Genomic DNA, 18,563 nt, shown 5'->3' on the forward strand with positions numbered 1-18,563 from the left:
ACTCCTTTTCTTCCTTTCCTGCCTCGTGTCCCCCTCCCTCACCAGTGCTTCCTGGGATCACCCCAATAAACCACCCATATCCCAGCCCAGGCAAGGGCTGCCTTGGGGGAACCATAGTCAGACCAGGAGAATCTGATATCTGTGGGTGTGGAACCCCAATGAACTGGGGGTCCCAAAGTGTTTCCTCCAAAGCCTCCCAATCCTCCCTACCCCTCTATAGAGCCTGGCACTGCTAATCTCCTCCCATAAATCACCTTTCTGATCAAACTGACCAGAGGGGTCTGCTATCTTAGAACAAACCTTGAAAATGTAGATAGGGAGACTTGGGAGGGAGGAACGGGCCTGGCTTGGTGGACTTGGGGTGGTGGGGAGGGAGCTCTCAAGGCATCAACTCAAGCATGCTCACGTGTTTATTAGCAAAGAAAGGGGACAGAAGGGATCGAACCCAACTCAGCAAAGGCTTGGCCTGGGTGTCCCCAGCTCTGCGCAGTGTGCCAGCTCCATGGGCTCAGGCTGGCAGCAGGAGCAGGGACGCCCAGAGCAGAGCCAGAAGAAGCAGTGAGGAAGGGTCTGTCCCCAGTGGGCCACAAGCCATCAGCTTTCGGATCCATTGGAAATGCTCGCTGACGTTGGTGTAGACGCCAGGCCGGTTTGGGCGACCGCAGCCCACACCCCAGCTCACGACTCCAATCTGATACCACACATTATCCAGTTCGCAGACCAAGGGTCCACCTGAGTCACCCTGGGGAGCAGTGTGTGCGTGAGCCTGGGCGGGGGTGCCGGGGCAGTACAGAACTAAAGGAGAGGCCTGAGAGTAGGAGCTGTGCAGCTGGACAACAAGCTGAAGCGACTGAGCCTCAGTTTCTGCATCTGCAAAGTAGGGCAACAATCCCCACCTCCCGGGGCTGGCGTGAAGTTCAGTTCGTGGGAAACCAGGGGCAGGTGGTAAACTCCAGGGCAGGAGTAGGGTGGGGGGTTGGGATGTCGGGGCACAGAGGCCCTGGTGGGGAAAGGGAGACACTCACAAAGCAGGCATCTTTGCCACCTTCTGGCTCGCCAGCGCAAACCATGTCTCCCCAGATGTTATGGCGGAAATCCGGCTGTTGGTACAGGTGGTTACATATGGTGGTGTTTATGATGGAGATCTGAACTTCCTGGAGGTTGTATGGAGGCTCCAGCTCTGTTGGGGGGTGGGGACAGGAGACAAAGAGAGATGGTCAGCTGAGACTCAGGCTGCAGGGTGGGCTGTGGGGCACCCACAGGGCCTGGGGCAGGGCTCTCATCCCCAGCTCTCGTCAGTGCCAGCACTAGAACCTCACGGGTGCTCAGCCAACCCCACAGAACAACCAAGAGGGTGGGCAGGCTGCTCCAGGGCTACCTGAGACTCAGTTTCCTGATCTGTAAATGCGAAGATGGCCCCTGCCCCAGCGAGTGAGGGGACTCCTGGACCAAAGAGTGCACAGGGAGGGGCCACGAACTGGCTTGTGGAGGATGGTAAGGTCCGGCTGCAGGGTCCAGGCCCAGGACCACAAAGTGCAGCTGGCTGTGCCCCTGGGCCGGCATCCGCTCACCCCTTGCAGCAGCAGCACTTTATGTAGCTCCTGCCAACTCTAGAGGGAGGCAGATTTCCCCTGGAGCCCTCCCACCTCCAATGCCAGGCGTGCAGCCTTGGGGACATCTCTCCCTCTCTGGGCCAATGAGACTGGGCTTCTCCTCTATTTACTAGCTTTGGGGCCCTGGGCAATTCCCATAGCTCTCTAAATCTCAGTTTCATTATCTGTAAAATGGATATAAAAATGTTCCCAGCCTGGCTTCGTTAAGTGAGTTCCGGGAGGAGCAGAGACTTGGCTTTGCTCACTCCTGAGTCCCAGAGCCCAGAACAGTGCCTGGCATGAGACCTGCATGCAGGAGTCGATCTGTTGTCATTATTGTCATGATAGAGAGATGCAGGGATGGGCCAGCCCTGGGAGCAGTGGGGAGGGGCACTGCGGGCAAAGGGAGTGTGCCCATCTGAGGCCACAGGCCCCGGGTTGCTTTGGGGACTTGGGGTGAGAGGTGAGCAGGACACCCCCCCGCAGGTCTTCAGTGGGGAGCCCAGGGTGGAGGAGGATGGCTTGGATTAGGAGGATGGAGCAATGGGCTCAGTCCTCCAGGGGAGTTGACATGAATGAGGACAGATGCAGAGGGCAGGGAACAACTGGGGATGCTGGGGAGCAGGGGGCACCCCAAACTTAAGTGGAATGAATGCGTGGAAAAAACTTGCGGCGTCACCTACAGACCCATTGAGAGCTCCCATCCTCACATTTATGGAGAGAGAAACAGCCTGGGGTGCAGTCCTGGGCCGAGCTGGCCACCTCTTCCAATGCACGCAGCTGGCCACATAGCCAGCCGGGAGCGGGAACTGAGAGTTTGGTCCAGAAAATCCTGCCCGTGCAGGTGGAGGCAGTACAGCAGCAAGTGAGGGGAGAACACTGAGCGGGTCACCACGGGCTCCAGTGGGTAAACAAGTGGACGTGGACGCAGCCTTCCCCAAACCCGCCTGTCCCCCAGCCTTACCCTTGTTCTCCATGATGTCTCCCCACCCAGACACCCAGCAGTCAGTTCGGTTCTGGAACTCCACAGTGGAGTCCACGACACAGATGGGCTGGACATGCTCCTTGTAGGTGACAGAGGAGGACAGCTTCATCAGGGCAATGTCGTAGGGTGAAGACCCCAGAAACCTGGGGTTCATCACAACTCTCTCCACGCTGTAACGGTTCTCGTAGGCCTGGAGGTTCCAGATGGATGGCGTGGCAGACAGCTCACCAAACTGGATGCTCCATGGAAAGGGGTCAGTGGTCCTGGCAGAGAGGAGGGCACAGTCAGGGGCTTGGAAGGAGGCACCTGAGCTCACCTGGGGCCTCTCCGTGGGAAGGGAGGGAAAACCCTGGGGTTGCCACTACGTGCTCGTCCTATGTCTGAGAGCCACCCTTGGCAAGTCCTACTCCATGGCCAAAGGGTCCCCTGTAGAAAGGGCAGAAGCCCAGAGAGGCCACACCCAATTCAGAGCCTGGGGCTGTGTGGGGGCAGAGCAGGAGGGTGGGTGACTCCCCCAACGCCTGACCTGCCAGTCACTCAACCAGTCTCTGCCTCAAAGAGCCCTCTAGGACACCTAAATAGGGGCACTTCTTCAGGGGACCCCAATGTAGGGTGCTAACCAGCACATAGGTCAAGGCAGCTTTCCTGAGGAGCTTTCCTCACCTCAGGTAACTCCTCCCACACCTGTGGTACAGGTGCCTGGGGTGAAGTGGGTAAGGAAAAGGATGGCGGTGCCATTTGTTTAAAATTTAAAGGACAACATACACAGATGTACTCGGGAATGTTCTGGAAAAACATTCTGGAAGACGCTCAACAGGGTTCCCTCCAAGGACACCAATAGGACTGCATGAGGTTGTAACGGACTGCAGCCAGGCCTGGGGCTCAGAGGACACCAGGGCCACGTCCACCAGCATCCGTGAGCCCAGGACCGGGTTGACTCAGGGCCTGAAGCTCGGTGTCCCCAGCCCCCTGGCGGCCCCCCAGACTCACTGTTCGAAGCAGTGTGCGGCGGTGAGCACCCAGCGGCGGCTCAGCAGGCTGCATCCGCAGACGTGGTTGCCCCACAGGCGCAGGCTGCCCTGCCATGGCCAGCTCCCCAGTTCCGCGTCTTTGCCACCCACTACGCGCGTGGGGACCTTCCGGCGACCACAGGGTGCTAGGATGGATAGATGGATAGAAGGCTGAGCTGGGGCGGGGGCCAGGCCCTGCCGGTGCGCAGAAAGCAGGGGCACTCCGCGGCCGCGACTGTTCTGGGGCAGTGGAGGGAGACAGTGATGCTTGATTCCCCGCTCCGGCCCCCGCCCACGTGATCCGCAAGCCCGTCCCTCCCCTGAGCCCATCACCTACTCGTGAGCAAGTTCCATTTCGTGGCACCTGGTGGGTAGGGAGAGAGATAAAAGGTAAAGCGCCCTCACGCTGGCCCAGGTGCCCTGAACCGCGAAGCACTCTTCCTGGGCCCTTACCTGGATTCGAGGACACTAAGTCCCCATCCGGTGACCCTGGGGGGAGTTGAGCAGGTGATCCTTCTTGGGTCCTCACGCCCTGCCCGAACTCCCCCAGTCCCCAGAGCCCGGCCCGGGACAGGAGCAGCCAGAGAAGCAGCGTGCGCATGGCCTCCTCTTCCCGCCTGGCTCCCCCTCTGCTTCCTCTTGTGCCCGCCCTGCTGGGGCGCCCCCTGGGGGCGAGGGAAAGAGTGAGAGCCCTGGCCCACCACTCCCTCCCAGCCTGACCTCTATGGGCTCAAGGGCTGTGTGGGGATCTCGAGGTCTCACAGCGCCCTTCCTCAGGCTCCCACTGGGACTGGGTCACCCAACCACACCCATGATATCCCCCGACCCCGAATGGCTGACCCTGACTCTTCCCTCTCTCTTCTCTGGGTTCCAGGAGTTCTGACTGCCTCACCCATTGCCCCTTCCTCTGCCCATTTCTTCTTCCAGGACAATGGACCTGCCCACACCTGGGGACCCCATCAGGGCTATGAGCAAGTCCTTACTGGGTACCCACTGGGACCTGTTCTGTGTCAAACAGAAGATCCTTTAAGGGACCCTGGTGGGGGAGGCGAGGTCCTTAGCCTGGGCCCCCCCTGAACGGTGCCCGCTGGTCCCTGCTCCCCAGGCAGCCCCCAGGTGGCAGGGCCAGTCCCTCTCCTCACCTGATTGGTGGAATTTGAAACTCTTTTGACAGATTTTATTGCTGGGCAGAAAGGGACACAGAGACACCACTGAGTCCTTCATCGTTGGGTCCCTGTGACCAGTGACCCTTGAGTGGGAGTCCTGGCAGGCTGTGCTTGCTCAATGGGCTGTAGTGAGGGGGTGCAGAGTGAGGGGTTCCCCAGCATCCAACCCCTAGGAGGAGGGGCCCAGCAAAGGTGGGGTTCAAAGTTTAAGTTCTTGTGCATGGGTATGTGAGGAGGGGTCTTCCAGGTGAGGGCAGAGGGGCTCACCTTTTTCCCTGCATAGCCCAGCCAGCCAGCCAGCACAGCGCCCAGCCAGCCAGCACATAGTGATGTGGGCAATGCATGGCCATGCATAGTGGTCCACGAGGGGCCTTGGAGGGCAGAGGAGGTACTCCGTTTCCAAGGGCCATGAGAGCCACTGGGGGGTGTGACCACCAGGCCAGCCGGGGAGGGAGAGCCAGGTGTGGGCTGCATGGGTGGCAGCCATCCCCCTCTTCCTCCCATCTCCTTCTGCCCTTGCTTGGGATGGGGGCCTGTGCCTGTCTCCCAACTGCTTTCTTATACATCTTTGGGCACTTTCCAGACTTTTCTGGAAAGACTGGGGCCAGAGGAGAGGGAGGGGGATGAGAGAGACGGCAGCAAGCCCAGCCTGGCAACAACCTGTGCTGTCACACCCCCGCCCCAACCTAGATTGAACACAGACCTGACCTCAGCCCTGCCTGTGACCCTGAGATTGACCCCAGCCCTTAACATGACCCTGGAATTGACTTAATGTTGCCCATGACCCCAGGATTGACCCCAGCCCTGCACATAACCCTGGGATTGACCCCAGTCCTTACCATGACCCTGGAACTGACCATAGCCCTGCCCATGACCCCAGGATTGACCCCAGTCCTACTCATGACCCTGGGATTCACCCCAACCCTGCACATGACCCTGGAACTGACCTAGCCCTACCCCTGATCCCAGGATTGACCCCAACCCTGTACAACCCTGGGATTGACCTAGCCCTACCCATGACCCCAGGATTGACCCCAGCCCTGGCTGAACCTGAGAATTTACCTTAACATCTGACCACGACTTTGGGACCGATGCCCAGCCTTCCTAGTGACTTACAAAGCCTGCTTTCCCACTCCCTGTCCACACTTTCCCTGAACCCAGGCGGACCAGTGCCCCAGACATAGGCAGCAACCAGGTGCTGAGAGGCAGGGGACCACTGCTTTGGCCTCAGCAATTGGCTGGGAATCCAGAGGACCTGCTTCTCCTGCCCCTCTGTTCTGTGGATGACCCTCCTCGACCCGCTGAGCCGAGGGACAGGGCTGCTGGGATAGTGGACTTGGGCAAGCCTGGAGTTCCCAGCCCTCAGTTTCCTTGTCTGAGAAATGGGGGTAATAGTGCAGGCTGCTGTGAGCATCTGAGGACACCCATCAACAGGATCCCCTTCCCAGCTGCCAGGCCCCAGGGGAGGCTGTGACCCTGCAACCACAGGGATGACTGCCCAAAGTAGGAAAGTGGCCCTTCCAGGCCCTGTCTTTTTTGCCCCGAAGACAGACCTGCAAAGGGACAGACATCAGCCCCCCAGGAACCACCACAGTCATCCCTGAGACATGGGCTGCACCCCGCAGTTCGGCCTCAGGCAGGTGAGAGAGAAGAAGACACCAGGTGGGTATTAGAGTTGGGGCGGCAGGGAGGAGGCCCAGAGAGGGTCACTGGAGGACTGGGTGGACAGCAGGGAGCAGAGAGAGGTCATGGGTTTGGGACGTGGGGGGCCAAGACTAGCCAAGCCCCAGGGGAAAGGGCGTGTCCCCCAGCAGTCCCAGAAGTAGCAGCAGAGCAGAGGATCTCAGCCTGGCTTGGAGAGAAGTTTCTGTCAGGAGGGGCTGAGTTCTAGGTTGTGATGATAATCCACATGGTGTAGTGCTGACGTGGCTGTAAACACCAGGCTTCTTGGGGAGGCTGCAGCCAAACCCCCAGCTTGCCACTGCGGCCTGAGCCCAGACACCAATGTCACAGACCAGGGAGCCTCCGGAATCACCTTTGGGGAAAAGAAGTGGTTCATGTAGGGGCCCAAGGGGCCGGGGTGCTCAGTTCCAGCTGCCCTCCTCACACAGATGGGTAAGGGCTTCACAGCAGGGCCCCGAGTCCCCTACCTCCCTTGTCCACTCTATTGCCCAGGTCTAGTGGGCAGAGGAGGACCAATGGGTCGGGGTTCCCTAGAAGGTTCAGGGGGTCCCTGGAAGGTACAGGGGTGGCTCGTCTGGGAAATAAGTTCTGTCCAATGGGATAAGAAATGGGATGGGACAGCCTGTTCTCTAAATAGGGTGTGACCACCCACAAACAGGAAAAGGAAATTGGAAAACCTCACACCTCAAGTTAGTGAACAACAGCAGGAAAGTTAATTAAACAGTTAAGCCCCTGAATCTTTGCTTTTCATGCCTGCAGTCTGTCCATGTGAATAGACTCTTGTGGGTTTTCTCCCAGAACTGTTTGCTTTCTCCCATTGCTCCAAAAAAAAAAAACGTGAGAGTAAATAACAAGGGATTATAGAATATGGCTCCAAAAAGAATGTTAATATATTTGTTTACTGGCATTTTTGATCAATACAATAGTTTGAGCTTAAAAAAAAATTATGATTACATAAAATGAAGACAAAATGAAAGAAAACCGTGCATTTCCGTGCTGCAAAGATTGCTGTTGGCTTTGTTTTCGGTGAAAAAAAAAATTTTTTTTAACTCTTAGATAAAGCAATATTAAGAGGCAAGGTGAGCAGAAGCTTGGTTTGGAGTTAGGGTGCTTATAGGAGCAGATGAGAAAAGACAAAACCAATCCAGCTCAGAAGTAGTGACCTTCAATGGCTCTGAGTGTTACTTTGGGAAAGAAAAAATACATGTATTTTCAGGCCAAAATGAAAAAGCTTTAAGGATGGTACATGTTCTGACAATATTCCCTGGGTGGTGCAAATGGTTAAAGCACTCAGCTGCTAAATGAAAGGTTAGTGGTTCGAGTCCACTCAGAGGCACCTCGGAAGAAAGGCCTGGTGATCTACTACCGAAAAACCAGCCATTGAAAACCCTGTGGTTGTTTATATGGGATCAAATTAACAACAGCAACTCGAAAGATTAGATAGAAACCTTAGGGAACAGTGAGTTTATGTTAATGGTGAATAATGGGGGAAGGTTATTCAGAATAATAACTCAGAAAAGGAGGGTGAGAATGGTTGCACAACACAAAGAATGTAATCAGTGTCACTGAAATGTGCACGTAGAAACTGTTGAATTGATGTGTGTTTTGCTGTGTATATTCTCAACAACAACAACAACAAAATAAATAATTAAAAAAAAAAACAAACCTACGGAGTGCAGTTCTACTCTGACCCACACGGGGTTGGCAGGAGTCTGGGTGGACATGACAGCAGCAGATATCTGAAGGACAGACAGAGTCCAGGAGCACTTCTTTCCTTTTTGAATTGACCGTTGTATAAGGAGATGCTGCCCAGGAGAGTCCCCAGTGGGAGTGGGGAGCAGGGACCCCTACCCCTTCCCCCCTTCAGGGTGTGGGGAGACAGGGTGGTCTGGGTTCGTCTGCTCACCCCGCAGGCATCCTTCTGGCCCTCCTCCAAGCTGGCACAGAGCATGTCATCTCGAATGATGGCCCCCTGGCTAGAGGAGCTGGAGCCCTCCTGATAGTAGGCCTTGCAGGTCTGGGTGTCAATGAGGGGCAGGTGCAGCTCCTTCAGGGTGAAAGGCAGCGGGAGCTAGGTGGGTGCAGAGAGCTGGCTCAGAGGGCAGCTGCAGCCCTAAGGCAGTCTCCTCCCGGCCCCCACTGGGCTGTCCCCATGCCCCCACTCAGATGGACCAGCCACGCAAAGCCATCTCTGGTGTCAGTCCTCTGGGACCTCCACTTACGCTCATGAGCTCTTGCCAGCTATGCCAAGGCAGCAAGTCGAGCCCATGTTACCGCCATGTCACAGATGTGGGATCTGAGGCCCAGAGGGAAGCTGCAGGAAACGCTAGGAAGGGAGCAATAAAAAAGATTTGAAACTAGCGAGAGGTGGTGGTGGCTGAACACCGTGAATGCACTGGGTGCCACTGAATAGTTCACTTAAAAATAGTTAAGTGTATGTGATGTGAATCACACTGCAATTAAAAAAAAATGGTAAAGAATGTCTGCCTTGAGCATCATGCTCTTTTAAGAACTATCTATACAGGATCAAACTGACAACAGCAACTCAAAAGGTTAAGAGAGGAAACAGTGAGACTTAAACTTTAAGCCAAAAAAATCTCCTGAAGCCTTCTTTAAACCAAACAATAGTTTAGCTAAGTTAGTAAGGAACGTCTGCCTTGAGCATTGTGGGTTTTTTTTTTTTTTTTCCTAAATTTTATTTTGTTGTTGTTGAGAATATACACAGTAAAACATATAGCAATTCAACAGTTTCTACACATACAGTTTAGTGACATTGATTACAATATTCTAGTTCTGCAACCATTCTCACCTCTTCTGAGTTGTTCCTCATTAACATAAACTCACTGCCCCCCTAGGTTCCTTTCTAATTTCTCAAATTGCTGTGGTCAAACTGATCCCATATAGATAGTTCCTAAAAGAGCACAGTGCTCAAGGCAGATCTCTTCTACTAGTCAAGCTAAACTATTGTTTGGTTTTAAAATGACTTAAAGGGATATTTCTGGCTTAAAGTTTAAAGATTATTTCAGGACAATAGTTTTAGGGGTTCATCCACCTTTCACGGCTCCAGAAAGTCTAGAGTCCATGACTATCATGTTTGTTTAGAGAACTCTCTAGGTGGGACCAAACTGACAACAGCAACTTGAAATATTAGATAGGAACCTTAGGGGTCAGTGAGTTTACGTTAGTGAAGGGAGAACAACTCAGAAGAAGAGGGTGAGAATGGTTGCACAACTCGGAGAATGTAATCAACGTCACTGAATTGTACATGTAGAAACCTGTTGAATTGGTGTGTGTTCTGCTGTGTATATTCCCAACAACAACAACAAAAATAAAATAAATAGAAGATAATAATAACCCTGTGGGGCACAGTTCTACTCTGACACATATGGGTCACCAGAAGTTGGAAAAAGTCTTGACGGCAAAATAGCAAACACCCACCAGGAAGATGCGCGGGTGAGCACAGGTGAGTGGAAACCATTGTGAGTCCCAGGCTCCCCCCAGTGGCCGGCCATCAGGGGGATGCACATATGGTGGGGTGAGGCCTGGGTCTGGCCAGCGACTGGTCGGTTGACTCACTTCCCCCATGTGACCCAGTTCTTCTCAGTTTCCCAAAGTGAGTTAGTAGAAGACACTACAAACACGAGTGATGATGATGATGATGGCAACAACAATGATGATGATGACAATGAGAGCTGCTGAGACATCTGGAGTACTCCACCCTCATCCAGTCTCGCCCAGCTCTGTTGGGAGTGCCGGAAACGTACCCTTCCATCACCCCTCCTGTCTCAGGCTGGGTTCTCTAGAGAAGGAAAACCAGTAACGCATAAAAATATATAGGGAGGGAGATTTATATCGGAAGTGGCTCATGTGGTTGTAGAGGCTGTAACATCCCAAGCCCAGGGGTCAGGAAAGAGGCTTCTCCTGATATATGCAGCCAAAGGGGCTGGCTAACCCAAGATTGGCAGGCCAGAGAGCAAAGCTGTTGCTCACAGGCTGTGAAGATCAACAAATCCCAAGACTGGCAGACAAGACCGCAGGTAACCTGCTAGCTCAAATCCCAAGAGCTGGAGGTCAGATGAACGGAGCCAGATGCAGGATCCAGAAAGAGCAAAAGCCCTGCCTGAAAGTCTGCCCACGCTCAGTGTGAGCCACAGGCCCAAGGAAACTCCCCTTCAGCTGATTGGCTACTCACAGCAAATCCCATCATGGGGGTGGTCACATATCAAACCTCAACAGGGAAGTGACCACAACATCATACAACTGCCAAAACACTGAGAATCCTGGCTCAGCCAAGTTGACACACAATCTTAACCATCACCCCTCCCATCACCCTATGAGGTTGACACTCTGAGACCTCACCTGGCAGATAAGAAACTCAAGTCTCAGCAGGTGGTGGAGGTTACCCTGCCCATCCATAATCAAGCCTGTACTCAGGCTCTCATGTCTAGCTCATTCATCAGAAGGGATGAGGCCGAGAAGGGAGGAGCTGCCTTCTCCTCAGCCTACGTGGTCTGGGATCCCTGGCTAGACCCTCAGCCCTGGCATCACAATACCACCAAGTCCCACCATGACTGCGCAAGTGCTGTGAGCCAACATATGAATTATGTAACCCCATAAATGGCTCAGTACTAGCTAATGGGGTGTACGTGTGCCCCAGGCTGGCCAGCATCCTGGGGGCCTTAATCCTTCAGAGGGGGCCTGTGGGGGTCTAGGTTAGCAGGCTGTGATGCTTTGCTACAGAATGAAGTATCTCAACAGCTGACCAGCTGACCCAGTGCCCCATGTCGGCCCTGTAGAGGCCCAGCTGGCTCTAGGAAGGGTGGCAGGACTGCCCCACCCCGTGGCACCCCCTAGCACCTTGAAACAAACTTACGTAGATTTATGCTTACGCCCCCCCAGCCAGCGACCCAGCACCACGTCCCAGGGCCCAGGGAGTCTCCAGGTTTGAGGAGGCAGACTGGAGGGATGAGCTCACTGAAGGTGACAGGCAAGGCCAGCTGCACCAGTGCAATGTCACTGCAGCCTTGCGGCTCCAGGTAGCTGGGGTGCACAATGAGCTGGGCCACTTCATGCGGCTCCCCAGGATCACCGGCCTAGGGGTAGGAGCCCAGTGGCAAGTAGGTGGCAGGGGCTGGCTTCTGAGGACAGGGAAGGAAGGGTGTGGTTGTAACCTGACACTCCAAGGTCTGCTCGCACGGCTGTGAAGATACAGGGAGCTGATGAAAGTGAAAGAGGAAGCTTTATTTAGTTGGCCAAGTAAAGGAGAACACCGGGACTCGGGACTCGGGTCGCCAAAGTGTCTCCCAGAACAATAGCCCAACGGGTTTATACGGATAAAGTAAGTTGGGTCTGGGGTCCTCAGGAGCACCCTACGGTGGGGCCAGCTTGCTGACTGGTTTGACATGAGAGGACATTCTTGGGGCTGTCCAGTCTTCTATGCCTGTTCAGTCTGAAAGAGGGGCTACAAAGATGGCATTTTGCCCACGTCCGGGGTGTAGACGTGTGTGTTTTTCGGCCTGTGACGTCAATAAGTTGTCTGAGGAGCAAGATCATCAGTATTATGCAGTCCAGGCGGGCCTGAGCTGGTCCAAGACCGGTTTTAGCTGGACTGAAGTCCCCAGTCTCTTGTTTTCTTTAGCTGAGTTGGAACCGGAAGTATACCTAAATAAGGAGATACTCTAAAAGCAGAGGTTAGTTCCTGTTTTGCCTAATAAGGGGATAACTTCTGCGCTGGGAGTTAACTCTGTTACTGAAGATGGCAGGCTTGGGCCCCTTGGCAGAGCCCCTTGTTTATTCATTGTGGCCAGTGTACTGCCAGTCTCATGGTGAAGGCCAGTGTTTGTGAGTCATAACACTACTAACAAACTTCGGGGGATCTGAGTGGATACAGGCAACGTGCTCACAGGCCTCAAGTGGAATCCTTGAAGCAATCCTGCAAGGCCCAGATTCTTCCCCCTGATTCACAGGCGTAGGGAGAGGGAGTCACCCGTCAGCGGCCACCCAGCTTGTGAACAGTGGATTTGAGATTTGAGATTCTCTGATGTGGCAGCTCTTGGTTTCTGGGGAATCATTTCTCGGGGTGGACAATGGGGGCCAGGGCTGGGCCTGTCCCATTCCCCACTCTCTCACTGTGCCCAGCCCAGGCCCTGGGGCCACCCTGAATGGGCAAGTGAGACCCCGGATGGGGGGGGCATCCCTTGCCTCCCATCCTGCCCTGGACAGGGGGTGGGGGGAAGGCTGCCATTCCAGTAGGGGAATGAGGGTGTTGGGGGGAAATGGAGGACCTGGCCAGCCCTGGCTCCCCCTGGCACTCCCCCCAGGTACTCACTGGTCAAAGCAGTGAGTGGTGGTCAGCACCCAGTCATTGATGATCAGGGAGCCTCCGCACATGTGGTCCCCAAACTCCCACAGGCTGACCTGCCATGGCCACTGGCTGGGGTGGGCATCCTGCCACAACACCAGTTGTGGCTGGACACATGCAGCTGCTCACTTTCTGCAGGGACAGTTCATAGATCCTGGCACTTACATGGCCCCTTCTGTACCCCCCAGGGCTCCCAGGTCCACCCTCAATCATGTTAGCCACTTGAGCACTGGACACCCAATCTCCTCTTTACAGAGCCATCCGGGCAGAGTGAAACATAGAGCCTGGCTAGAGGACCCCAGGGGGTGCAGAATGGCCGAGGTGGGGGTGGGCACAGGCCGAGGTGGGGGCCTGGTTATTTGGCCTGAGTGGCCAGGACAGGACTCCTGGGGAGAGTGTGAACACAGAGCAGAGCTGAGTGACACCTCTCTGTGACCCCATGGACCCTCCTAACAGGGCCCCTTCCCTGGGGTCTTGGTGGAGGCCGGGAAGGGGCTAAGGTCAGGTGTGTGCACCAGGTCCTCACATCTGGGCCCCTCAGAGGGTCTCCCCAAGTGCAAGGCTATGGGGGGTGGTGCTGGGTTAGACCCCTCGGGGCTCTGGCTCTTGTTGTTCTGATAGGTGCCATGGAGGAGATTCTGACTCTCAGCGATCCCATGTGAAAGGGTAGAATTGCCCCACTGGGTTTCCGAGGCTAATTTTTACAAGGGCAGATCACCAGGTCCTTCTCCCTTGGAGTTACTGGTGGGTTCAAACCATTGACTTTTAAGTTAGCAGCCAAGCACTTAAATGTTGCACTACCAGGGTTCCTTACTCTGACCCTACCTACCCCTAAGCCCAGGCTTTCTACTCTTATGCGAGCCAGTCTCCCCACGTATCAGTCCTACCCTTAGCCCAGGTTTATCTCCTGGGCACTAGAAAGGTCCCATGGGAGAGCTGGGGAGTCTCCCTCCCCTGCAAGGGCCCCAGCAAGAGGGCCAGCAGGATGGCAGGGAGGGCCAGCTCCAAGGCGAGTTTGGGACAGCACTTCTGGGATGGCTCTTAGGGTCAGAGTTCCAGACTCTCCAGGAAGGGGGAAGATGACTGCAGCTCCAACCCCAAATCCTGGGCTGCTCTAGGATAAGGCTGAGGAAGGGAGGAGCCATGGAGGCTGCTCCTGGGCACAGGGCCTTGACCACTCCCCAGCCTGTGTGGTCTGGGACCCCTGGGTAGGCCCTTGGGCCTTGTTCCAGCTGGAATCACAGCACCAATAGCCTCCACCATGGCTGGGTGCATGCTGTGGGCCTGACATGGTGCCACATACATGACACACACCTCCCTGACCTTCCAGGACTGAGACCCCAAAAAGGAATGAATTGTCCAAGGCCCCATAGGTGCAAAGCTTGACGCTCTGAGTGGGGTGACAAGTGGAGCTGGGAGTGCAGGTCTTAGGCCTGATGGGGAGCATCTTTGCTGAGCACTCCCCACTTCCACTCCCCTGTCAACACGGGGCTCTGAGGTGCCCTAGGTGGGGTGACGATGCCTGGGTCATGGGAGGCAGACTCATTATTTAAGATGCTAGCAGCTGGAAGAAGGAACTCTGGTGGCTCAACAGTTAAGCACTCTGCTAACTGAAAGATTAGTGGTTCAAACCCACCCAGCAGCTCCTTGAGAGAAAAACCTATCGACCTGCTTTCCTAAAGATTACAGCCTGGAAAACCCCATGGGGCAGTTCTGCTCTGTCACATAGAGTTGCCATGAGTTCGAACCGACTCGATGGCACCTAACAACAACAACAAGCAGCTGGAGAAGACCCCAGATTCTCAACAGGAAAAGCGAGGGTCCCCTGGTACCCTCTCTGGCCTTGAAAAGAGCAAGCACCCTGGTGTTCAGCCCCTCTGTGTCCACCAGGGAGCATCATGGCCTGGCTCTCAGGATGACAGGCTTTCTAGAGCTTGTGCCTCCCAGAAAGGGGAGCTGACCAGCCCCTGGGCCCTGGGGAAGTAGGGCTTCAGGAGACTCTTTCTGACTCCTAAATTGTATCCACTACTCACAGAGTACCCCACCCTGCCAGCCTGGCCTCCAGGCAACTCCTCCTGGTGGGGGGGCACCCGGTCTTTCCCATGTCACTGCAGCCACAGACAGGCCTGGGCTAACAACCCCTGGAGACACGCTGACTTTCTGAGCAGCCCCAAATGCTTGATTCAGGCCAAAATTTCAGCCGGTGAATATTTTAATGTTATTGCTTTTTTTCCCTTTACTTATTTTTGTCCTCTACTTCATTTCTCTGGGTACTGGGGTACTTCATTTCTAACAAAAATGTGAATTTAGGAGGCAGGGCCAAGATGGTGGAATAGACGGATGCTTCTGGCGAGCCCTCTTACAACAAAGACACAAAAAAAACAAGTGAAACAAGTATATGTATGACAAGCCCTTAGGAGCCCTGATCATCAAAGGCAAGGTTAGAAAATGATCTGAGGGGCAGAGGGAGGAAGAGACAGTTCAGAAGCGGGGAGGAGTTACTGGACCTGAATCAATGGGAGCCCTCAGGCATCACTCCCAGGAGCGGCTGCGATGGGCTGGTACTAGCGTTTGGCCGGCCGCAATTTCCTCAGGCAGAAGCAGCCAGACACACAGACTACTCGCACCTCTGGAACCAGAGAAAAACAGTGCTCTCCGCAAAAGCTAAGCACTTGCGTATATTTTACCGCAGCCCCGCCCCGCCCCCCCCCCCCGCTCTGAAGCCAGCTTCATTGGATGATTTCCCAGGGCCAGAGACAGGCCCTGTTGAGTGCCTACAGCCATCCTCCCGGCCTTGGAGAAGGAGTCAATTTGCAATTGGGGGAAAAGATAATTTGCCAGTTCCACTAACCAGGGGAGCTCAGGGCAGAAACGGCTCCTGTCCAGGCATAAACGGTCCATGGACTTTGAGTACCTTTCCCCTCTGCATGGACCTGTGTGGGCCTATTTCAGGAGAATAGGCCCTTGTTATGAGACGACAACTGTTTCAGCTGTGCGGTGGAGAGGTGGGTGTTTGATGTTTGACATTGCTTTGCCTATTAAACAGGGTCTTCACCTACCCACATCAGGGGCCTAAGGACTAGTGGCTCCACTCAGGCCACCCAGCCACCCACGACAGGGGTCCAAGGATAACTGGTACCTCCCAGTCCTTACAGACAAAAACATTGGGTGCCCATGGTCCGTTTGCAGAACCCACCCACCTGTACACTCTAGGGAACAGAGACATGCTTTCCTCAGAAACAATTAGGGGATGGCTCTGGTACAACCAGATACCAGTACCTACACCAATCGCCACTATCCCTCTAAGACTGCAGGACAGAGCCTATACCACACACTTGATGAGCAGCTACCTGGACACCTGAGCTGAAATCATACAAGAAAAGTGAATGGACTCCTAGACTGATATAGCTGATAACAGCTTTAGCGATCTGGGGACAGGACGTCAGAGCTCCAAAGGAAAAAATAATCAAGCTAGCTCACTTAAGCAACCCATTTAGGTATATCAAAACAGAACAAAGCAAGAAGCTACGACACAGTAAGCAAACATAAAATAAACTAATACAATAACTTATAGATGGCTCGGAGACAACAGTCAATATCAAGTCATGTAAAAACACAGACCATGATTGCCTCAACAAGCTCTCAAAACAAAGAATCAAGAGATCTTATCGCCTCAACAAGCTCTCAAAACAAAGAATCAAGAGATCTTCTAGATGAAAGTGCCTTCCTGGAATTACCAGAGGCAGAACACAAAAGATTAACATACAGAACCCTTCAAGACATCAGGAAAGAAATCAGGCAATACACAGAACAAGCCAAGGAAAACACAGATAAAGCAGTTGAAGAAATTAAAATGATTATTCAGGAACATACCAAAAAATTTAATAAGCTGGAAAAACCCACAGACAGCAATCAGAAATTCAGAAGATTAAAAATAAAATTTCAGAAGTAAACAACTCAATAGACAGTCAGAGGAGCAGAATTGAGCAAGTGGAAGGCAGAATTTGTGAACCTGAAGATAAAGCACTTGGCACCAATATATTTGAAGAAAAATCAGATTTAAAAAATTTTAAAAAATGAAGAAACCTTAAGAATCATGTGGGACTCGATCAAGAGAAATAACCTACGAGTGATTGGAGTACCAGGACAGGGAGGGATGACAGAAAAAACACAGAGGATTGTTGAATATCTGTTGTCAGAAAGCTTCCCTGATATCATGAAAGATCAGAAGATATCTATCCAAGATGCTCATCGAACACCACATAAGGTAGATTTTAAAAGAAAGCCAGCAAGACATATTATGATCAAACCTGTCAAAACCAAAGATAAAGACAGAATGTTAAGAGCAGCTAGGGATGAATGAAAAGTCACCTACAAAGGAGAGTCAATAAGAATAAGCTCAGACTACTCGGCAGAAAACATGCAGGCAAGAACGCAATGGGATCACTTATATAAAAAATCGAAGGGAAAAAATTGCCAGCCAAGAATCATATATCCAGCAAAACTGTCTCTCGAATATGAAGGTGAAATTAGGACATTTCCAGATAAATAGAAGCTTAGGGAATTCGTAAAAACAAACCAAAACTACAAGAAATACTAAACAGAGTTCCTTGCTTAGAAAATCAATAACATCAGTGTCAACCCAAAACTAGAACAACCCAGACAGGGAAATCACAAAAATAAATCAAGATACAAAAAAACACTCAAGGGGCGGAGCCAAGATGGCGGACTAGGCAGACGCTACCTCGGATCCCTCTTACAACAAAGACACGGAAAAACAAGTGAATCGATCACATACATAACAATCTACGAACCCTGAACAACAAACACAGATTTAGAGACGGAGAACGAACTAATACGGGGAAGCAGCGATTGTTTCCAGAGCCTGGAGCCAGCATACCAGTCATGTACGGCACAAGCACAGAGAGCGGCTCCACCCCCCTGAACTAACCCTGGGAGGGGGACCAGCTGGTTTCACGGGCGGGTGGCGTGGGGCGCAGCCGGTAGGAGAAGTCCCCGGGAGGCAGTGACTGGTCTTGGAGCAGAAAGAGCAGCGTCCAAGCCGGGGAACCGTCCCGCAGGGATTTGGACTGGACGCAGGTACGGCATAAACACGGAGAGTTGCTCCACCCCCCTGAACTAACCCCGGGAAGGGGACCAGCCGGGTCGCGCGGGCGGCGTGGGACGCAGCCGGTAGGAGAAGTCCCTGGGAGGCAGCGACTGGTATTGGAGCGGGGAGAACAGCGTCCCAGCCGGGACACTCGGTCACGGCACAAGCACGGGGACCTGCTCCACCCATCTGAACTAACCCCGGGAGGAGGCCCAACTGGTTCTCGGAGGCGGCACGGCCACGCGGCTGGAGGGACGAGAAGTCCCCGGGAGGCAGCGACTGATTTTGGAGTCGAGAGTGCACCGTTCCAGTAGGGGAGCCTTGACGCTGGGCATGGGGCTGGAAGCGGAGGATCTGACCTTGACTCCAGCGGGCCAGACCCCCCGGGGGCAATCTCCACACAGCCAGCACACATAGGCAACGCGCCCCGTGGGAATCTCAGATATAATAGTCACTCCAAGCAAGACAAGCAACTCTGGCTATATTCTGAGGTGCTACTCTCCTATCTCTCTGTTCCCTCCCCCACCCTCCCCAGGCGGCTTCATTAACATCTGAATAGCCTGAGCCAGAGGGAGAACTCTGATAGGGATCTGACTGCATTTTTTTTTTTAGCGGATTTTCTGGAAAAACTAGTTTCCCAGTGATGGCTCGGAGAC

General features: G+C 53.6%; 1 protein-coding gene across 4 annotated transcripts; it reads right to left on the reverse strand.

Annotated features, from left to right (window-relative positions):
- Positions 1-397: 397 nt before the first annotated feature.
- On the reverse strand, positions 398-8,506 carry LOC100659179 (testisin-like). Of its 4 annotated transcripts, none has more exons than XM_064295407.1 (9): positions 8,343-8,506; positions 8,103-8,210; positions 4,730-6,788; positions 4,041-4,252; positions 3,925-3,951; positions 3,568-3,733; positions 2,557-2,840; positions 1,026-1,180; positions 398-742 (listed from the first exon to the last, which is right to left on the reverse strand). In XM_064295407.1, the coding sequence occupies exons 4-9, from the start codon at positions 4,186-4,188 to the stop codon at positions 509-511; spliced, it is 1,014 nt and encodes a 337-aa protein (XP_064151477.1). In that variant the 5' UTR covers positions 4,189-4,252; positions 4,730-6,788; positions 8,103-8,210; positions 8,343-8,506; the 3' UTR covers positions 398-508. The 4 variants fall into 4 exon arrangements, with proteins under 4 accessions (XP_064151477.1, XP_064151478.1, XP_023413258.1 ...); XM_064295408.1 differs by having other exon boundaries at positions 4,041-4,592; XM_023557490.2 differs by having other exon boundaries at positions 4,041-6,788; positions 8,103-8,175.
- Positions 8,507-18,563: the final 10,057 nt, after the last annotated feature.

The sequence above is a fragment of the Loxodonta africana genome, chromosome 12, assembly GCF_030014295.1.
Source record: "Loxodonta africana isolate mLoxAfr1 chromosome 12, mLoxAfr1.hap2, whole genome shotgun sequence".
NCBI lineage: Eukaryota > Metazoa > Chordata > Mammalia > Proboscidea > Elephantidae > Loxodonta > Loxodonta africana.